General features: G+C 34.5%; 1 protein-coding gene across 1 annotated transcript in view; it reads left to right on the top strand.

The window, feature by feature from the left end:
• TRDN (triadin) overlaps positions 1-19,991 on the top strand; it is a 208,693-nt gene that overhangs the window by 86,445 nt on the left and 102,257 nt on the right. Inside the window, exons 7-9 of the mRNA XM_040965455.1 lie at positions 1,889-1,948; positions 7,930-8,109; positions 14,995-15,054. Of these exons, the coding sequence (XP_040821389.1) occupies positions 1,889-1,948; positions 7,930-8,109; positions 14,995-15,054 (300 nt within the window). The remainder of the gene's footprint in view (positions 1-1,888; positions 1,949-7,929; positions 8,110-14,994; positions 15,055-19,991) is intronic.

Here is a 19,991-nt window from a genome sequence, read left to right as displayed (position 1 = left end):
TCCTGGATCCTGGCTTTGGATCGGCATAGCATCGGCCATTGCGATCATTTGGGGAGTGAATCATCAGTTGGAGGATCTTCCTCTCTGTCTCTCCTCCTCTCTGTATATCTAACTTTCCAATAAATAAATAAATCTTTAAAAAAATATATATTAGTGTGATCATTTCTTCAAAATGTAATCAGAAAAGAGGATTTCTGGATGGAAGAGAATAAAACACTTCACATCCTTAAAGTTTGTAACCACTTTGTTTTCTAAAGAATTTGCAGCAACTTTTCCTCTGAGACTTGTGAGATTGTCTTAACCCAATGCTGAGGATATATTTCAGAAATATCAGGCAGATTGACGTAAAAAAGGGGAAAAAAAGAAAATAACAAAAAACAGATGTCATTATTTTACTTTTCATATTTTAATTACCTGTTGGACTTTATCTTTTGATTATTTATGTAGTTTGACAGATACGCAGTACCTGTGGGAGTTTAGTTAGTAAACTATATTATCAATATTGTTGCTGATGAACAAATTGTTATTAATGTTACTATGATTTACTGCCTGCTGCCGTGGATGAGCCTAGCTTAGTGCTCCTTCTCCTACTGTTTCCTAGCTATCACCAATACTTCAAAATGGAAATATACGAGGCCTGTTAAAGAGACTGGATCCCTGGGGGAGGAGGAGGTACTGGCTAGTTGGCTGCAGTGTATCTGCCAGAAACACTTGGTCTGCAGTTAGACATCATGTTTTAAACTTCTGACCAGGCTCATAGACCTCATGCAGAATCTGGAGGAAAGCATTCATAGATTGAATTTCTCGATTTAGTGATCAATATAATATATTTATAAACACAATTAGGTAAAGATTATAATTTAATAATAAATATATATTATTTAGAAACTATTGCATCTGCCCTTTAGTATGTATCTAGAATCTCAAAATATAAGTAAATTAATAAATAAATGTACTTACTGCTTTGTCAAAATTTTATGTGCACATCCTCTTAGAATTAACAATTAGAGTAGCAAATTGTAGAGTTACAATTATTTATATTTATTGGAATACTAATAATAAGATATTGACTGGATAGTTGGCAAAAATAAATCAAGTATCAGAGTCATATTATTTTAACTTGTTATTTGTGTAATCATCTCTGATGATGCAATTTTAATCTACATCGAACTTTGACAACAGTCATTCAAGCTATTTCTTAGTTCCTTCCTGCTAAGAAAAACATCCTTTATTGGGCTTAATTAAATCTTTAGCCGTGATTTAAGCATTTCTTATTAGTAATTCTAAAAAGAGTGTTTCATCTTGGCATAACTATATATGTGCTTCAATAAATTCTAATGCAATTTTTTTTCTGTTGGAATTTCTTCCTTAAAAGCTTCTTTTTGGAATAGTGGCTTAAGAAAGAGGTTCTTTCTTGGTCTTAATGCTAGGCTTTTTATGTTAAACTTTCTCTTACGCTGGTAATTCTTTATTCTTGAAAAAGGCCATTGTAAGACTGGAGGGGAGAGCAGAGGAGAAGGGAGGGAAAGTGGCAGAGGAGAAACGGAGACCCCAAGCCAACTAAACTGTATCAAAAAAAATTAAAATTAAAAATGGTTTGATTCTAAATACCTTTAATATTGAGTTGAGTGAGAAACCAGCTTGGATTAATATAGCAAATGTTAAAAGGAATTATCCCTGGGGGAGCAGGATGAATTGTGCTTTTGGGATTTTAGGTAAAACAAACGTTTGCCTAAATTAAAATCTCCTATATTTTCTTAGGAAAGAAAAAGGCACAGTAATGTCATAAGTCTTTAAAATATTTAATGATTTTAGTAACTATGGAACTGGTTAATTGGTTATGAAATATATTAAAATAATGCACTAATGTGAATTTTTTCTATTTTAGCAACTCACAAGGAAAAACTTGAGAAAAAAGAAAAACCAGAAACAAAGTTATTAACAAAAGGTAACTTTTGCCTTTAATATTTCTCTGTTTTTTAACTAAGTAATTACATGTTGTGTAAGAGCTATATGTTTGTAAGCATTCAGTATTTCATTGCATAAAAAAAGAAATTTCATCTCATTAAAAAAATTAAATATAAAATAATAATGAAACTAAAAACTTAATAAACAATCTCAAAATGTTACAGAAAAATAAAAACTTTCATCATGTTTGGCCCAATTTTAGCCTCTGTGAATTTTTACCTCTTGATGTCGTCTTCTGGTTGTGTTACATTAGTAAAAAAAATTAATAATTTTACAAGGGCTAAAATAGTTGCTGTGGTATTCAGATTTGATCCCGGTTTATCTCAGTGGTTTCAATGTAGTATAAGAAGTGTTTGTAACAAAAAGAAACAACAGACAAGAAAATGAGGTTGGAAGTGTGAGGGCGTGTTCCCTTTGACTGACATAAAACTGAGGACACAGTGCAGACACGGAGGAAACAGATTCTGCCCGGGTGTTAGCAGGCGTGGAAGCCAGTTTTCCTGGGAGACTACAGGTAGAAATTTAATATAGATTCAGGCAAAAATTCAGGTATGCTAATATAAATCAAGCTTTTTTTTCCCCAAAAACAATTCTAAAAAAGCTTCAACAGGTGTATATTTCATGTATATTAGTTATCTGTTGGTGTTTAAAAAGTTATCACAGACTTTAAGGCTCAAGTCAGTTTAGAATGTCTTTTTCACCACATCTGTTGTTCAGGGAATCCGTGTACTCTTTAGATCAATCACGTTTTTAACAATCACTCATGAGATTGCAAGTGGTCTGTTAACCAGAGATGCTCTCTAACTTGAATGTTCAATGTAGGAAAAATTTATATCTAAATCATCTGTGTTGTTGGCACAATTCAGTTTCTCCAGGGCTGTTTAAATGAAAGCTTAAGTTCCTTGCTGGTTGGTACATTGTGAACACTCACATGCTAGTTGTCTCATTCAAAACTAGCAAGAGAATGTGTTAGTAAGACAAAAATCACAATCTGTGTTGTCAGTGTGGAACCTACAGCTGATCACTTCGGCCACATAACGAGTTGCTAGGCTAACCCATATTTACAGAAATAAAATTGCAATAGCATGCAAATTTCAGACAGTGAAGATCATTGAAAACAATCTTGAATGTGTTTTCTGCATTTTCTTTCTGTTACATCCATATGTGTGCATGCACACACGTGCATTCAGGCACATGTGTAAATGTGCATTCACATAGCTTTCATTTTTATTCAATGCATGTATATGTGTTATGTTAGTAATAACAAGTCCATGATTGGTGGGCTTCTGAGAAAACAAAATATGATTTAAAAGGCCTATGGCATAGTATGTGACATTTGGAATAAGGTTCTTTTGAAATCTGAATCAAAGGGGAATCTATGTCTGGAAACCTTTGATTTGCAGAAACACGGCTGTGGAACCAAGCGTGCACTGCTCTGTTTCAAGCACTGCTGGGCCACAGGCAGCAACTGATGGCTAGACATCCCTCTGAGGAACGGTTGGCTTTTTAATATGCACCATGGTACAAATACAGAACTATGTATCCACTGTGAAATCCAGCCTGCTTCTGTTGTTTAAAAAGATTTATCTATTTTTATTAAAAAGGCAGACTTTAAACACAGAAAGAGAGAGAGGAAAAAAAGGGGGTGGAGGGATTCTGTCCTCTAGTTCACTTACAAAATAGCCTTAACAGCCAGAGCTGATGATGCAAACCTGGGAGACAAGGAGCTACAGAGCTTATTCCAGGGCTCCCCCATGGGTATAAGTTCTCAAGGACCTGAGTTAGCCTCAGCTGCTATCCCAGGACTTAAGCAGAGAGAAGGACTGGAAGTGGAACAGCTAGGTCTGGAACTAGGTTCCAAATAGGATGCCAGCACCAAACAGCAGAGGATTAGCTTACTGTGGCACTGCACCTGCTCCTATAGTTATAGTTTTAAAGAAGGAAAGAACAAGACATTCATAGAAATGTAGCTAAGCAAAAGAGAGGGAAGTTTGGATCAAGCTAATCAATGTGTTCAGAAGTAGTGATTTCTTTCTTTAAACTTTATAAGGTGTGTTGGATGACAACTACTGATTCAGACCTGGACAGGAAGGCATTTACTGTCTATACTTGGCCCATGCGTGTTTTGGTTCTTGTATCATATGTCTTAAAACACATTTTCTGGTTCATGCAGAGAGTTAGTTAATATTATATAATTCAGTGTACTTGAGCAATGATGTGGATGCTCTGGTTTTGCTATTTCTATTCCTGAGAGAGAGAGAGAGAGAGAGAGAGAGAGAGAGAGAGAGAGAGACAAAGATATCTTTCATCTCCTTGTTCACTCTCCAAATGATCCCAATGGCTAGAGAAGGGCAAGGATGAAGCAGACCCAAGCTCTTGGGCAATCTCCCTTGGCTTGTCCTAACATATCCTAAAATGGATCACAAATGCAGCAGCCAGAACTGAAGCCAGGACTAAGCAGCATCAAAGGTGAAGTTTCCCTGCTGTGTCACAACAATGTTCATGGTGACTGTCTGTCCTTTTGACTCTCCCATTCCTCATCTGTAAAATGAGCACAGTATAGCATTTTTTGCACATTGACTGGTTAACAATTTCTAGGGAAATTCCAAAGAGGTCTGGGATGTAAATTCTAGGCTCTTTATATCACAGAGTTTTGTGAAATTATTTTTATAAAGTTCAAAGTCATTTTATTCATGCTATTTGTTCTTTTGTGATTGACTTATTTCACTGAGCATAATGGTCTCTATTTGGGACCATCTAGTTTCAGATGGTATAATTTCATTATTTTTTGTGACTGAATAATATTCCAGGGAGTTGATGTACCACTGTTAAATTTATTTTGACAATAGTAGGTTGTATTTTAATCTGTTGTCTATCAGAATACGGAATATCAGAATACACCATATCAGAATACAGCTAAGTTGCAGAATGACGGGCTTAACGACTGTTTTTCAAGGACTATGCTGTCGTAATAATATAGGGGAAGTCACAGAGGAGGAAAATAGGGAAGGGAGAGAGAGGAAATCCCTGAGCCTATGGAATTGTATTATTTTTAACAATTTAAAAAATAAAAATAAATGGAAACGGGGAAATGTCCCACTTGTATTCTCAGAATCAATGATAATGATGAGTTAATCAATGCGATTTTGTCTCTAAAAATCAAATTTTCCTATTTCTAAATTATGATTATGTTAGAAAAAGAGGAAGCTAGGGTTAAATCAATTGAAAGCATAGGTAATCAAAAGTAATATTTCCACCCAATATAAATAGTCAAAAAATAGTTAACAAAATTCCCATGTTTGGATAAGTTTATTTTTAAACATAAGTATACATATGTGATGCCTATCACTATACTGTACATATTTTACACCACCCTCGATCAAATCTTCTAATTCAGTATTTATTTGTTTCCAATGTGAAAGCAATGTAATAGAAGGTATGATGACACAAAAATCAATAATAGAGTTCCTATCATTAAATTGCTGTCAATTTGACAAGTGGGCAAACATCTGATATATAATAAAGAATAAAATGCATGTTTTAAATAAAATTCAGGCAAAGCCAAGCCAAGAGGAAGGAGTAGTTAAAACCAATATTAGAGGGCCCGGCGCAGTGGCCTAGCGGCTAAAGTCCTTGCCTTGAATGCCCCAGGATCCCATATGGGAGCCGGTAATAATCCCGGGAGCCAGGCTTCCCCTCCAGCTCCCTGCTTGTGGTGTAGAAAAGCAGTCCAGGACGGCCCAAAGCCTTGGGATCCTGCACCTATGTGGGAGACCTGGAAGAAGCTCCTGGCTCCTGGCTTTGGATTGACTCAGCTCCAGCTGTTGCAGCTGCTTGGGGAGTGAGCCATGGATGAAAGATCTTTCTCTCTGTCTCTCCTCCTCGGTGTATCTGACTGTCCAATAAAAATAGAGCTTTAAAAAAATAATAATGAAAAAATGTGCATGTGAATGAACGTGATAGATTTTAGACACATGGAAAAACGGAAATAGTTGGAAGTTATTCTAAAAATTCTTGACAGAAATATATAAAGATATTCAAGAAAAATAAACTAACCTATGTGAAAAGAGACAGGATGAAGTCAGGATGAAGTCTCAAAATTGTAACTATTAGGCAGAAATGTCTTCGGAGAGTTATTTTACTAGGCTGAGTTGAAGACCCAGTCAACTAACTGAACCTAAGTCAAAACATGCTCTCGGGAGGGCTTCGGAGGTTTTCCTGTATGACATGCATGAATTCTGAGGTGCTGCTGGACATTCCAATGACACTTTCTCTTCAGACGCTGACAGTGGGGAAAGCTTCTGAGGATCATTGCATTGGGATGGTTAGTCCAATGAATTAAATGCACTTCTAAACAAGATTGTGTTTCTACAACTGAACTAACATGTGGTTTGTCCATTTCACTATTTCTTTTCAGTTTCACTTTTTTTCTTCACAATACCAGCTCAGGGAAAATATGTTATGAAAAAAAAACATGCATTTCAGATATTTTCTGTAACAAATTAAAAAAAATTAATTTTTTTTTTCTAATTTTATTTTAAAGCTCCTCAAATTAGCCTTGTCACTGTTGGGTGTCCCAATGTAGAAAAACATAATTCTACTGAATTAAAAGATTCATCATATCTTTTAATATGATTGACATTAAAAGATGGACATGGGGCTCGGTGCAGTCGCCTAGTGGCTAAAGTCCTTGTCTTGAAGGCCCTGGATCCCATATGGGTGCCGCTTCTAATCCCAGGAGCTCCACTTCCCATCCAGCTCTCTGCTTGTGGCCTGGGAAAGGAGTTGAGGACGGCTCAAAGCGTTGGAACTCTGCACTTGCGTGGGAGACCTGGAAGAGGTTCCTGTTTCCCGGCTTCAGATCGGCGCAGTACTGCGGTTGCGATCACTTGGGGAGTGAATCATCAGATGGAAGATGTTCCTCTCCGTCTGTCCTCCTCTCTGTATATCTGACTTTGTAATAAAAATAAACAAATCTTACAAAAATGTTGCACATCGAAATGGCAAATGATGACTGACTACAACACTACAGTAGATTTACTATTGTTCCTCTTTTGCTGTTGTTCTTATAATAAATGATGTCCCTATAATAAGTAATATTCATAATGCAATGGGCATTATAAATGTTTGCCAGAATTGCATACTATATTACTATTATTGCTTTTGAAAAGCAATGCATTGAGAATGATTAATCTTTCAATTTACTTTACCAAATGCATGTAGTATTAAATCACTATGTGTGTATAAAATGTATAAATTTTAATACATTAATTACATTCACGATACTCTAATTTCTAGAGCTTTCTTCTTCAGACATACTTCAGGTCTTATAAGCCCTGGGAATTATTATCTTTGAGTCAGGATCTCAGTTCTTCACTCTTTGTATATTTAAGCCAAATAGTTAAAGACTATACATCCAAGTTATCTTCTGATGGATTTAATTGCTTTATTTTTATTAGTAACAGAGCAAGTAATCATATATGTACATTCCTAATATTTACGTTTTTGAAATACAGTGTTGCATTTCTGCTTCTTGAGCAATGTTGTGATTGTTCCGTTGTGGAATGAAATCCTCTTAGTATCTTTAAGAGATTAATTCGCTTAGCTCTTGGATATGGAAATGTCCCTACTGTGGACACACTTGTACATACATCTCCTGCATGTTTTGAATGTCTCTGTGTTGACATGCTAAGATTCTGATTACTGTAAAATATTTTAATTTTTGAATTCTGAAAGATTCCCATCTTGCAAGTGAGCTATGTTTTCTCTTTATTGATAGTCCAATATAGTTTTACTTAAAAATACACAAATCTATAAAAAGGGTCAAAAATACTTATGCCAAGAGCACTACTCATCTATTTTTTACTCATCTATTTTTTAAGTATGTAGTGACCATTTGCAGATGAAACATTCTGTCTCGAAATAAACTATAGTAATCCAATTGTTCCCAACTCCCTACAGAGGAGAAGAAAGCTAAAACTAGAGAAAAGACTGAAGAAAAGACTAAGAAGGAAGTGAAAGTTGGAAAACAGGAGAAAGTGAAGCAAACAGCTGCAAAAGCAAAGGAAGTAGAGAAAACACCAAGATCTAAAGAGAAGGATGCCAAAGAAGCTGCAGCTGCTGCAAAACATGAACAGAAAGGTAAACATCCAGAGGAGGAAGCTGCAGATTCTAAGAGGATAACGGGCAAGAAGCAGATGCAGTGGGATTAAAACTTCCTGAAGGCTAAGGTCAGAATTCCAACGGAGATGAAAGATGAGCTATGTGCATATATATGCATATATACATATATTTTGTATATGTTTATATATATGCAAAAACTCAAGGTACAATAAATTGGAAATTACTATTTCTCTATACGCAGAGTACAATGTGTTTGTACATTAGAAATATATCTTTTAAAGGGTTTTCATGGGGGTTTTAAGTTAGCATCTGGATTTACTCAGAGCTTCGAGATAAATACCGACTTTTTGATCTAAACAAATTCAAATAAGAAGTGGAATAATGATTATATTTATCCTATGTGTACAAAAAGCAGTCTGGAAAGAGTGATAGCATTATCAAGAGGTTTTTGGGGGAAACAATATTAAAATGAAATGCACATTATTATAAAAACTATCCAGACATTTCTGATTCTACTGAGGGAATACTTTGTTTAAAATATACATTAAATATTCACATTAACTTAAAAAAGAAAGGACTATTGATAAAATAACTTGAGATTATTTACTAGTTTCCATTGACTGTATATGGTTTCAGAACATGTAGCTTCTTGTGTATTGAATCCGTTTTCACCACAGGAATGCCAGGCTTACATCCTATTTGCTACAGATGCAACATGTGAATGGGGGCAGAATTTTAACCAGAAGTTCTTTATGGAAGATGCTAGGATGAACATGAAAGTGGCAAACATTAAGAGGGGCCCTGAAGGGCTCCTGTCTTGGCATAACAGGCAATGCTGCTGCAACATCTTATGTGGGTGGCAGTAGTGGACCTGGTTGCTGTGATTCTAATCCAGTATCTGATCATGTGTTAGGGAGAGAGCTTTAGCAGGTGGCTGACCAGGACCCTGCACTCATGTGGAAGGCTCCAGGAACCTCCTGTCTCCAGGCTTCGGCCTGGATCAGCTTTGGCCGATGTGGTCATTTGGGAGGAGACAATCATTTCTCTCTGAAAGTCATTCAAATAAATCATTTTTTTAAAAAGTGAAACAAGTAGGAGGATGCCTGAGGCATGTTCATAGCTTCTCATTTCACTCTCAATGTAAAATATTGATCTGTGGTGTTGATTCTTATAGATTATATAATTTGTATATAATTACATATTATATACAATTTTCCTTTACTTTAGCAATAATATTTCAGTGCTAAAATAAAAAAATCAGATTCTAATAGATTCTACTTCAAAAATCTTTAGAGCTCATTGAAGAGTAAGTTATTTGGATACTGAATCTGAAACTGTTTCCTTACTGTGAGAGATAAGATATGAAATTTGCAACACACTGTATTTTATTCATTCTATGGTCTTTTTTACTTCAATTTAATTATTTATAAACTATAATTTATAAGCACTTGTAAACTTTGCTTTGCAAGACAAGTAATACATGCTTTCAAAAAACATTTCGGAAAGGAAAGGAAAAATTAAAGTGGTGATCTGTTTTTAATTATTTCCCTTTTCTGAATCTCAGACATTTTAACTTAGATAAATTTTATTTAGTGCGGTGTAATATTGTAAGAAATGAATGAAATTAAAACTGTGGAACACTAAGTGATTATGTTCTTTGGCAAATATTAAATTATTAGATCTTTAGAAACATTATCATATAGAAATTAATTTGGATAGAAAATGAATATAGTAAATAAACTGGAGATATTTTAATGGAGTATTTTGGTACATAGGAAATTATATATATATATATATATATTTATATATATAGGGGTTTTTCACAATGGTGTACAGATTAAACTGCCAGCATCACTGGCATCCCATAATTCATATCCCTGACACTGCACTTCTAATCCAGCTTTCTGCTTGTTGCAGAAAGTTGCCTGGAAAAGCAACTGAGGGTGGCTCAAGTTCCTGGGTCCCTGCACCCAAGCAGAAAACCCAAAGGAAGTTCCTTGCTTCTGGTTTCAGAGACTGGCTCAGTTGTGGGTACTGTGGCCACCTGGGGAGTGAATCAGCAAAAAGAATCTTTCTCCTTTCAATAAATCTGCCTTTCAAATAAAAAAATTAAAAACACCTTAAAATACATTTCTCAGACTTACCAATAGATCTACTTAGAGCTTAACATGTTCCTGCATTTTAAGTTCTTCACTTAAAAAAAAATAAACACATGGAAGTAATGGAAGCATACCAAACATACTTTATTGTTTTTTTTTCATATCAAACATACTTTAATCTTTTATCCACAAATACAGTATGCCAAAATTTATTTCACTTTAAACTGAATGTTAAAATACTTATTTAGCAACTAGAAATAGGAGCATATATTTTTAAACTCATTTTTCAATCTTTGAGATTTCTGGGGTACATATTTTACATTGCCAAAATACATTCATATAAAATTTATTTTCCAGGTCACAATCACTATATTTTTATATTAGTGATTACATTTATTAAATAGCATTATGTCATTTTTCACTTGCATTGTATGGTTCTTGTTTTTAATGTGGAAACCTACTATCTGTTACAAACACATTCAAATATCACTTAGATATAAAAGTAAAAGTATTGTTTTATCAGTTAAATAAATACTTTTACTAAAACAAGGCTCCCTGTTGAGAACAAGTAGCATCAATTAAATAAATCTTTCATTAAGTAAACATTCAAATGTTTGCCTCTAATGACTAGTAAGAGATATAAAAATGCTAATTTATTCTTTTATTAAGAAAAATAGTCAAGAGCATTTGTTTATAAATACCTAATCATATCATGATTTCAATGAAAATGATAAATCAAGGCTTGGTAATTAAAAAAAAGCCTAGTGTATTATGAAAAGATTTTATTTAAAAAAAAAAAACAGTTACAGACAAAGTAAGGGAGTCATATATCTTCGCTCTGGTAGTTTACCCCCCAAATGCCCACAAGCTGGCTAGGATGCAGCTTGGAACCAGGAGCTTCAATTGTGTCTCTTATGGGAACACAGAAACCTAAGTCACAGACCATCTTGCTGGCACGTTAGCCAGAAAGGTGGGTCAGAAATGGAGCAGCCAGGATTTGAATCAGCAAACCTACGGGCTTCTGCCACTACAGGCAGTTCTTAACCAGTTGCACAACAACACTAGGACCAAGAAAAATAATTTGGATTTTCGGAATGTTCTAGTGAAGGCTTTGCAATTTTTTTGAATTAATTATCTTTTAGGCAAGAGATTGTCAAGTCACTTAGCAGATGTTTGGTCTACCAAGCACGAGGTAGTTTCATATAGCTATTCAAGTAATTTTATTAACAAATAGAGCACACATCTATGTGACCTACTGGGAAGCAGATTTTTATATGAGCACACATAGTTTTTTTGAAGTTGTATATATAAATGTTTTCAATGTGATTACTTGGTACTATATTGATTAATACCATTATTCTGTTTAACTACTGAGAATGCAATTCTTGTGTATGTCATGCCTGTCAAATAAATTTACACATTTATTTATCATACAGCTTCCTAATAATGGGCCAATCTATTCAAAGTATGACAAGAGAGGCTGACATAATCAGATATCGTTCCTTAAATTTCCAAAATTTTTGATGGTCTCTAGACAGTGTGGAAGAAAGAAAAATCATATCCTAGCTTCTACACACGTTTCTCATTCTTTTTATCTTTCTAATATTTGAACAACTGAGTCAAAATATTTTATAGCTACTGTGATTCTGCAATTAGAACAAGAAACTCTGAGAGCCTCATCCTCATTGTAGTTTTTGTTAATGACCTTTTTGTTGATACCCTGTATCCAGAATACATTTTTTTTTCTCTCAGCTGCACTGCACAGTGAATACCAAAAAGGCAGCAGCTGACTGATACCCGTTACTGCTCCCTAAGGATCAGGAAAGAGAGATAGAAAACCTGCATGTTGCCAAGAAAGAAGTTCATATGGGTAAAAAAATACTCAGGAATGTTGGCAAAATATAAAATTGTCTTATGAAAATGACTGTCCTGCATTTGTGAGAATTGGAATAAGAAAATCCATGTTTTGTTCGGGACATATTTCCTGTACTAACATTTTTGTTGTTTTTGTTTTACTTTTGGAAGAAACATCTGCAAAATAACCGTTTCAAATCAGGAAAGGTTGATTTGCTTTGTTCTTTGATACATGAGGCAGACACCCTAGGGACTCCCCAACAAATCCGCTTTGGAGTTCATTTATGCTGTTAGGATCCAATCTGAGCACTTGTACCAATCGGTACTCTAATTTAAGAGTACCTCAAATTTCACAATATATTTTGGAAAAAAAATTCTTCTTGGATTTCTAGTCATATGTTGGTGCCATTCTATTATAGTCCAAAAGTACATGAATGAATGGTTAGAAACTCTACTTTTTTGTAACTTAAGTAGTAGTTTTTTTAAGATTTATTTATTTTTATTAGAAAGGCAGATATACAGAGAGGAGGAGAGACAGAGAGGAAGATCTTCCATCCAATGATTCACTCCCCAAGCCAGGAGCTACTTCTAGGTCTCCCACATAGGTGCAGGATCTCAAGGCTTTGGGCCATCCTGGATGCTTTTCCATGCCACAAGCAGGGAGCTGGATGGGAAACAGGGCTGTCAGGATTAGAACTGGCACCCATATGGGATTCCAGGTGTACAAGGCGAGGACTTTAACCACTAAGCTATCATGCCAGGCCTGGTTAAGTTGTAATTTTATACTAAAAATAGTTCTTTGGGTTTGGAAGTATTTTCTTTTCAAATTAGAAACCCATTCCAATGTTGGTAAATTAATTAAATGAATAATTTTATATTAATAAAATATTGCATAATAGATACAAACATATTTTGGTAATCATTCAGTTTAGCAGACCAAAACATTTCATTACTGTATCAACATGCAGTGAAACAGAACACTCTGTTGAGTGAATTTTTCATTTAATTCTTGATAGTATTCAACATTTTATGTATTTAACGAACACACCCCAACTTGGAGCAGAGAAAAAAATGTCTTTAGGAGCTTATGCAAATCTATCATATGATAAATAAATACTACGTTCTAAACTTTCAATGTACATAGAAACAAAACTCCCCCCTCACTGCCCCTTTGTTGTCACAGTTTTCAACCAGTGGTAGTGATTCTGCAACACAATCAGACTGTCTGGGAGGTCTGTTACTTCTGCCTATTCTTTATAGATCCATGGCATTGTAGTCTATTGGATATGGGTGCCTAGAATTATATTTCAACAAATTGTACCATCTTTCTGATGTTTAAGTTGCCATTTGAAAACTGTCTTCAAATTATTGGAAGAAAAAATCTAAGAAAAGTACAGTATCAGAGCTTCTCAAAGGAGAGAAAGCAGTCTCTGTTTCAGAAAGCGTTCCTTTGTCAAAGTTCAAATTTTCCATTTAGGGAAAATGTTTTTTTTTTTTATTTTGCTTTGTTTTCCAGACTAATTTTTCATTCTACATTTTTTTTTCCTCAAAAAAAAAAAAAAAGAGAGATCTTTTGCTCAGGAAGCAGAAAGCAATATCTAAGTATGTACTACTTATCTCTTATACTATAGGGTTCTAAAACCCTGGGAGAAGAAACCCCAGATAATACCCTCAGCACCATGAAAGTGCAAACAGAAAACTGGTACTGACTTTCCATTCCCAGTCTCACTGGTGGGAAAAGTGTGCTCCAATACAACGACCAAAATATAAGAAATATCTAAGAATTTGTATGATTGTTTAGTTATTAAAATTAGGTTTTAATGCAAAGATTATGCTTTTGATCTACTGAATTAGTCACATTTATTTTTTCAAAGACGTGGTAGAGCTTTGCAATAAACGTGAGTTACTCTACAAATACTGGTAAAACTCTACAAATACGGTTTACAAGTATACTTGACTATGTATTTACGTGGAATTTCGTTATATCATGTTTGATATACCTAATATGAAATAATTGTCTCATGTTGCATAAATTCAATAAACTTTCAGTTCTAAAGTTGCCTTTGCATTTTATGAGTTAATAAAATGAAAATCCTTGCAATGTTAAAGTGTAAATCTTTATGCGCAAAATTTATTTCCTAATATGTGAACTTTTAATGAAGATAGAGGAAAAACAGATTAATTTATTAAATGAATATTGTATCATATTAGATTATAATGGATTGGATGGGATGGGACTGCACTCAGGAGGCTCTAGAGTTGTATCAGAATTTAGAATCAGAACAATGGCCTTACAGGGAAAGCCAAATCAGCTCCTAAAGTCATTTTTTACTAGGAGTCAAATGTGCAGACACTATGTTTCTTTTTACTGTTTTTGTATACCATGTGCTAGTGTAGATCTGAAAACGATCTTACAAAGATTACTTCATTGATTATCTTAACTGTATTATTACTCAGTACTATTACTCTGTTCTTCCTGGTTTCTTCTAATGAGAACATTCCAGCCCCACATTCCCTAGGAGATCCTCCAAGAGCAAGCCCTCATGCTGCCTGCCTCACAACTTCATTGAGTCAGCCAGCAGAAGGGCTATGAGGGAATGTTTGGTAAAACATTCCAAATTGGAAACAACTTCCTTTTGTAAAACTCTTTCTTCATTATTGAAGGGAAAATAATAGAATTTGCTTTGACAAAACTGCTTTGATTTTTTTCCTAAACAACCACTATTGCATTACCCCCCAAAGCACATGTTTCAAACTTTCGGATGAATGCTATACCACATAAAATCAACATTATATTTATTATGTATGCTTCCCCTCTGTTCAAAGGCTGTTACTTTAAAGAAGGAATTTTATTTACATAGAATTTTTGTCTTATTAAAGCATATGTCTCAAGAATTAGAAAATTGTTAATGACAAGTTTTAATTATTTTTTTCCTTTCTACTCTGTCAGATCAGTATGCATTCTGTCGATATATGATTGACATGTTTGTCCATGGGGATTTAAAACCAGGTATTGAAAGCAACTCCTGTAATTGTCTGCTTTAATAGTCTTTGTTTGTAAGATTGTTGGCTTTTTTATGCACTAAACTGTATTTTCATTTAAAAGTTGCATAATGCATGTGTAAATCTAGAATAAAAATAACAAAAGCTAAAGTAATAACTGGCATTAGGGCCTTTAAGTTTACTTTCAATCACTGCATGGCCTATTGCAAATTAAATCAGCTGTGAGCAAAAAACATGCTAATATTTTTATATATATATGCTAATATCTTTAATAATATCTTTGAGCAAAGCAGCAGATGATTTTATTTTTGATGAAAGTGGAAGAAGAGAACTATTCCATAAAAGTTATCATTCTTGTCTGGGTAATGAACAAAATTCACATTGAAGTTCATCGCAGTTTAAATATTCATTTTTTTCCCCAAAAGTTTCAGATCTTTTCTACTTAGCTACTTGAGAATTACTAAAGGAATAGCCAACGATGGAGTTATAGCTACATCAATGTATCTATAATCTTCCAAGCCTTTAATTGAAACCTAGAGAATATTAGATATTTTTTATTAACAGTTTAGTTCAGAATGAGTAAAGTTCAGAATGACCTGGACTATGACGATTATAACACATTTAAAATCCTAGAAAATCAGAAATTCATAAGAACTTGGTCATCTGAAAATTTTTGTAACTAGTTTAATTTTCTTTTCCTCTCTACATTTTTAATGAACTAAGAACAAAAGGGGGGAAAATTCAGAAAATTAGGGGTCATTTGACTGAAATAATTACTGCTGAAATTTACATAACGCAGCATAGAAAAATTATGTGGCAGCATTCGGGAAGGTAATGTGATATTGTGGCAGGAAAGTATTTTGGGCACAGATACGGTTATGATTTTCAATTACATCCTTTTCTGACTTTGGACTGCGACTAAATCCCTGAATTCCACCTCGGTGTCAGTGTTTCCATGTTTCAAATCAAGATCTCAGCAAGAATTTTACATTGCTGACCAAGTATCTAAGGGATGCTCAACAGGTTATTGTAAGGTCACTCTTTAATTCATTCATTTAAAGCCAGTTTGATAATACACTTGATTTTAGGCAAATGGCCGAGAAGCAATAAAATCCAGTTTAACAGTGGAATACCACACATGAGAGGGAGCTAGGGTGCAGGGATGGTAGCGGGAGGCTGAAAGAAGATGCTCTACCAGGTAGTTCAGTTCGTTTATATTCAGAAAACTCATGATGTCCAGGAGCAAGGACCAAGACCTTGAACCATTATCTGCTGTTTCCCAAGGTGTCATTACCACTAAGCTGGATTGGAAGTACAAGCGACATTGCTCCCAGACACTACTGTATGGGATGGTTAAGCCTTCAACACTCACACTATAAATTCATTTGAAAGAAAAAGGTTTTCTGCTCAGTTTGTTCTGCTGTGATGATTTAGACAGATCCCTTCTAAGTCCTTTCGGCTATCTGTGTACAACCATTAATTCTGTGCGATATTGATCTATATTGTTACTGAGAACAGATTCAAAAAATGAAACATATGTATTTTTAAAATTCCACTAATTTTAATGTTGAATTATCTGAGGAAAAACATTATATTCTTTCTGCCACTAAAATTTCTCATAGCATCAATTAATAAAATCACAAGAAACAGTGTCAGGAATTATATGAGTCAGTGAACAATGTTAGTTGTTTAACAGCCACAATATTAATCATTAATTTCTGGATAATCTAAAATAAATTAACATCATAAATAATAGCAAAACCATCCCTGCAAAGAGGATTTTATTTATGACCATAGGGAGTGTGGCATTGAATATATCCAAGAAGTCAACGATTTCAGATGCAAAAGAAGCAGTGCCCTCTACTCCTGAAAATAATCCCCCAATTCAATAGAATTTGTTTTCTTTCACCCATCCATATTGATTATGATGAAAGTTTAAGGAATGAAAGGGTATTTAGATCAGTGTGTCTTGCCTAGGTGCTAGGAAGCAGGAAGCATGAGCAAGGGGGGCTGTGTGGTGTGTCTGTTATGTCACTTAACAGCTGTGTGACATTTCTCAATGTACTAAAGAAGCATTCGAGAATATTTGTCAGTGAAGCCAGGGATAGAGTGGAGTAATGGAGCACTAAATGGATTTTTAGAAGCAAGGAGTGAGAAATAAGGACTTCATCTGTGTGTATTCATTTAGATAAAATGTTGACTCTGACAATTGGAAAATCAAACAGTTCCTGCCAAGTTTAGTGCTCTGCATGTATCTACTATTTAGAAAACATTTGTACTTCCATCTGTTTCTGTTTAGAATTAGTGCAGCACCTGGTATTGTTTACCTGAAGTCCATTATTAATTATTGGAAATGAATTTTTAAAACTGCGATTTTATATTTCCCTTGGAGACACAACATTTCCTTCGAAAAATACTGTCACACCCTCAAAAATAGACAGCTTAAAGTTCAAGATAGAAAAACCTTGTTGATGAGATGTGCAAACATCCAATCTTGATATTAAATCCCCATTTTTACCTTTTAGCACATAATATTAAACACTTTTGAGATGTCTTCAAATTTTCTAATGTGATATTTCATCTATATACATGAAGATGAGTTAAATTGCTCTTTCTGATGTCTGTTGAAAATTGAAGGGCTTGGTGCAATAGCCTAGTGGCTAAATCCTCACCTTGAGTGCACTGGAATCCTATGTGGACACTGGTTCATGTTCCAGATGCCCTACTTTCCATCCAGCTCGTGTTTGTGGCCTGGGAATGCAGGAGAGGATGACCCAAAGTCTTGGGATCCTGCACCTATGTGACAGAGAGCCCAGAGGAGGGTCTTGGCTCCTGGTTTCAGATTGGCTCGGCTCTGGCTGTTGCTACCACTTGGGGAGTAAATTAGCAGATGGAAGATCTTTTTGTCTCTCTTTCTCTCTGTAAACCTGTCTTTCCAATAAAACATAATAATAGTAATAAACCAATCTTTAAAAAAAAGAAAATTGGAAATATATGCTACACTATTGTGAATAGTAAACTGTACCTTAGTTATAGGATTCGTCTTAAGCTATTTTAAACTGAGAAGAGATGCCTTTGTTTTATCAAAATAAAATTATACTGTACAGGTGCACTCTGTTAAACTAAAAAATGAGGAAATTCTGTTAACCTAAGAAGTGAACATGTACTCAGCATTGTCCCTATGGGAAATAAGAACAAACATGAATCAACATTTTGTAATTGTTGGCATTTTAGGAACCCTGAGGTTCTCCCCTGGGCAAAAATACTCACTGCTGCCTTTAATGATCTCAAAGATAGCTTGACTGTATGACTGATGCACCTTTATTAAGTGTGCTTTAATGGCCTATTTACTGCCCATGGAGACAGAGACAGAGATAGAGATGCAAAGATATGGCTGTCTTATGATACTGTCATAAACCTGTAAACGCTCACCTTTCCTCTACAGCTGAAAATCATCTACTTTTCATTTTCCATGATAAGTTTACTCAGTCTGATCAAGACAGAAATCTGCAACATTGTCAATTCTAAATTTATGGTGTTTTTCATTTCCTTGGAAATTGATCATGTAGAAGGCAAAGTTAAATTCTTTAGATTTGTCTATTTTAAGCTTCCAGTAATCCCTATTTCTTTCTATCCTTAAATGTGTGTGTGTGTGTGTGTGTGTATGTGTTTAAAGCAGCAGTGGCAGCTATACAAATTACATAACACATTTGGTAGACAGAATGTAGATGAGCTCTCACGGTCTTGCTTGACATTTTCATATTCTTCTTGATCAGATGCTTCCTGGGATTAATGAATCATGTGGATTTCTGTGCAATCATCCAAACTGTAGAAACCTGGTTCCCAGGCCTCGTAACATTCACTGTAGATAAAGAAACCAATTTCAATGTCCAGGAAGAGGACCAGGGCTAGTGTGCTTTTCTGGTGATTTTAGTGATTTTTCCAGCTTTTATCTCTCTGGCCATTATGATTAAAGTTTCATAGAGTTTTTCCCTTAAAAGTGATCTTGCCATTAAAATTCCAGCAATTGTCCAACTTTTATTTAACCCCAGAGTTTATATGTTAAGTTGATTTCATCCATTTTTGGTGTCACTTATTCTCTTAAAGTTGTGGCTACACACCTGTCAGAATCTTCTCTGACTATAACAAGGTTCCCCACCGCCCCTCTCCCCGCCCCTGCCAACTATATTCTAATTCGTGAGTCCTAAATTTGTACCTGGAAAAAACTCAAGGAATAAATTTGTACTATCATTTTTCTCCTTCTTTTTAACTTTAGTGGTACTTAGCTATATTTCTGGTTTAATACCACTTAGAAGAGATCAAATTAATTACACCTTAGCTATGAGTATTTAAACATCGAATCTAGCATATTATAGAACTCAGATCTGCAAAAATGATTAGGTGAAATTCAGCCATGTTTACACATCACAAAAATTTTAGTTCAAGATACGCATAGTTATATAAACACATCTTACTTTAGATCCTAAACACCAAATTGTTTTTTCTTAACAAAAACTTTGAGACTTTCATGTTTCAAAAAAAGAGATAAATACGGAATATTAGTCATTGTATACCTAAGATAATTTGGAAAGTAAGAAACACAAATTCAGAATATGTCCATTTTAATCTTAGAATACCAGAATAAAACAGTATTTTAAGTGATCATCTAAACATTTCAATTGTTTTTAAGATTACCTCAATAATTTTATTTGAGTAAGAACAAAGGAATTGTGACAATTTGAATTAACATATAAAAACATAGAAATTTTAGATATTTCTTTTGTACATTCTCAAGAGAAAAATGTATGTGTACATGCTTTCAGGAACATAGACAAGAAAGAGCAATTTGCTCATTAACTTTCATATAGGAGATTGCCCTTCATCCTTCTTGTAACTGTTGATTCCAGATTTCAAACATATCTTTATCGATGTCTGCATATTTTC

This window comes from Ochotona curzoniae, unplaced genomic scaffold (genome assembly GCF_017591425.1).
Source record: "Ochotona curzoniae isolate NIBS_2020 unplaced genomic scaffold, NIBS_Ocur_1.0 scaffold_3890, whole genome shotgun sequence".
In the NCBI taxonomy this organism is placed as follows: domain Eukaryota; kingdom Metazoa; phylum Chordata; class Mammalia; order Lagomorpha; family Ochotonidae; genus Ochotona; species Ochotona curzoniae.
This window is presented reverse-complemented; position numbering and strand designations above follow the sequence as displayed.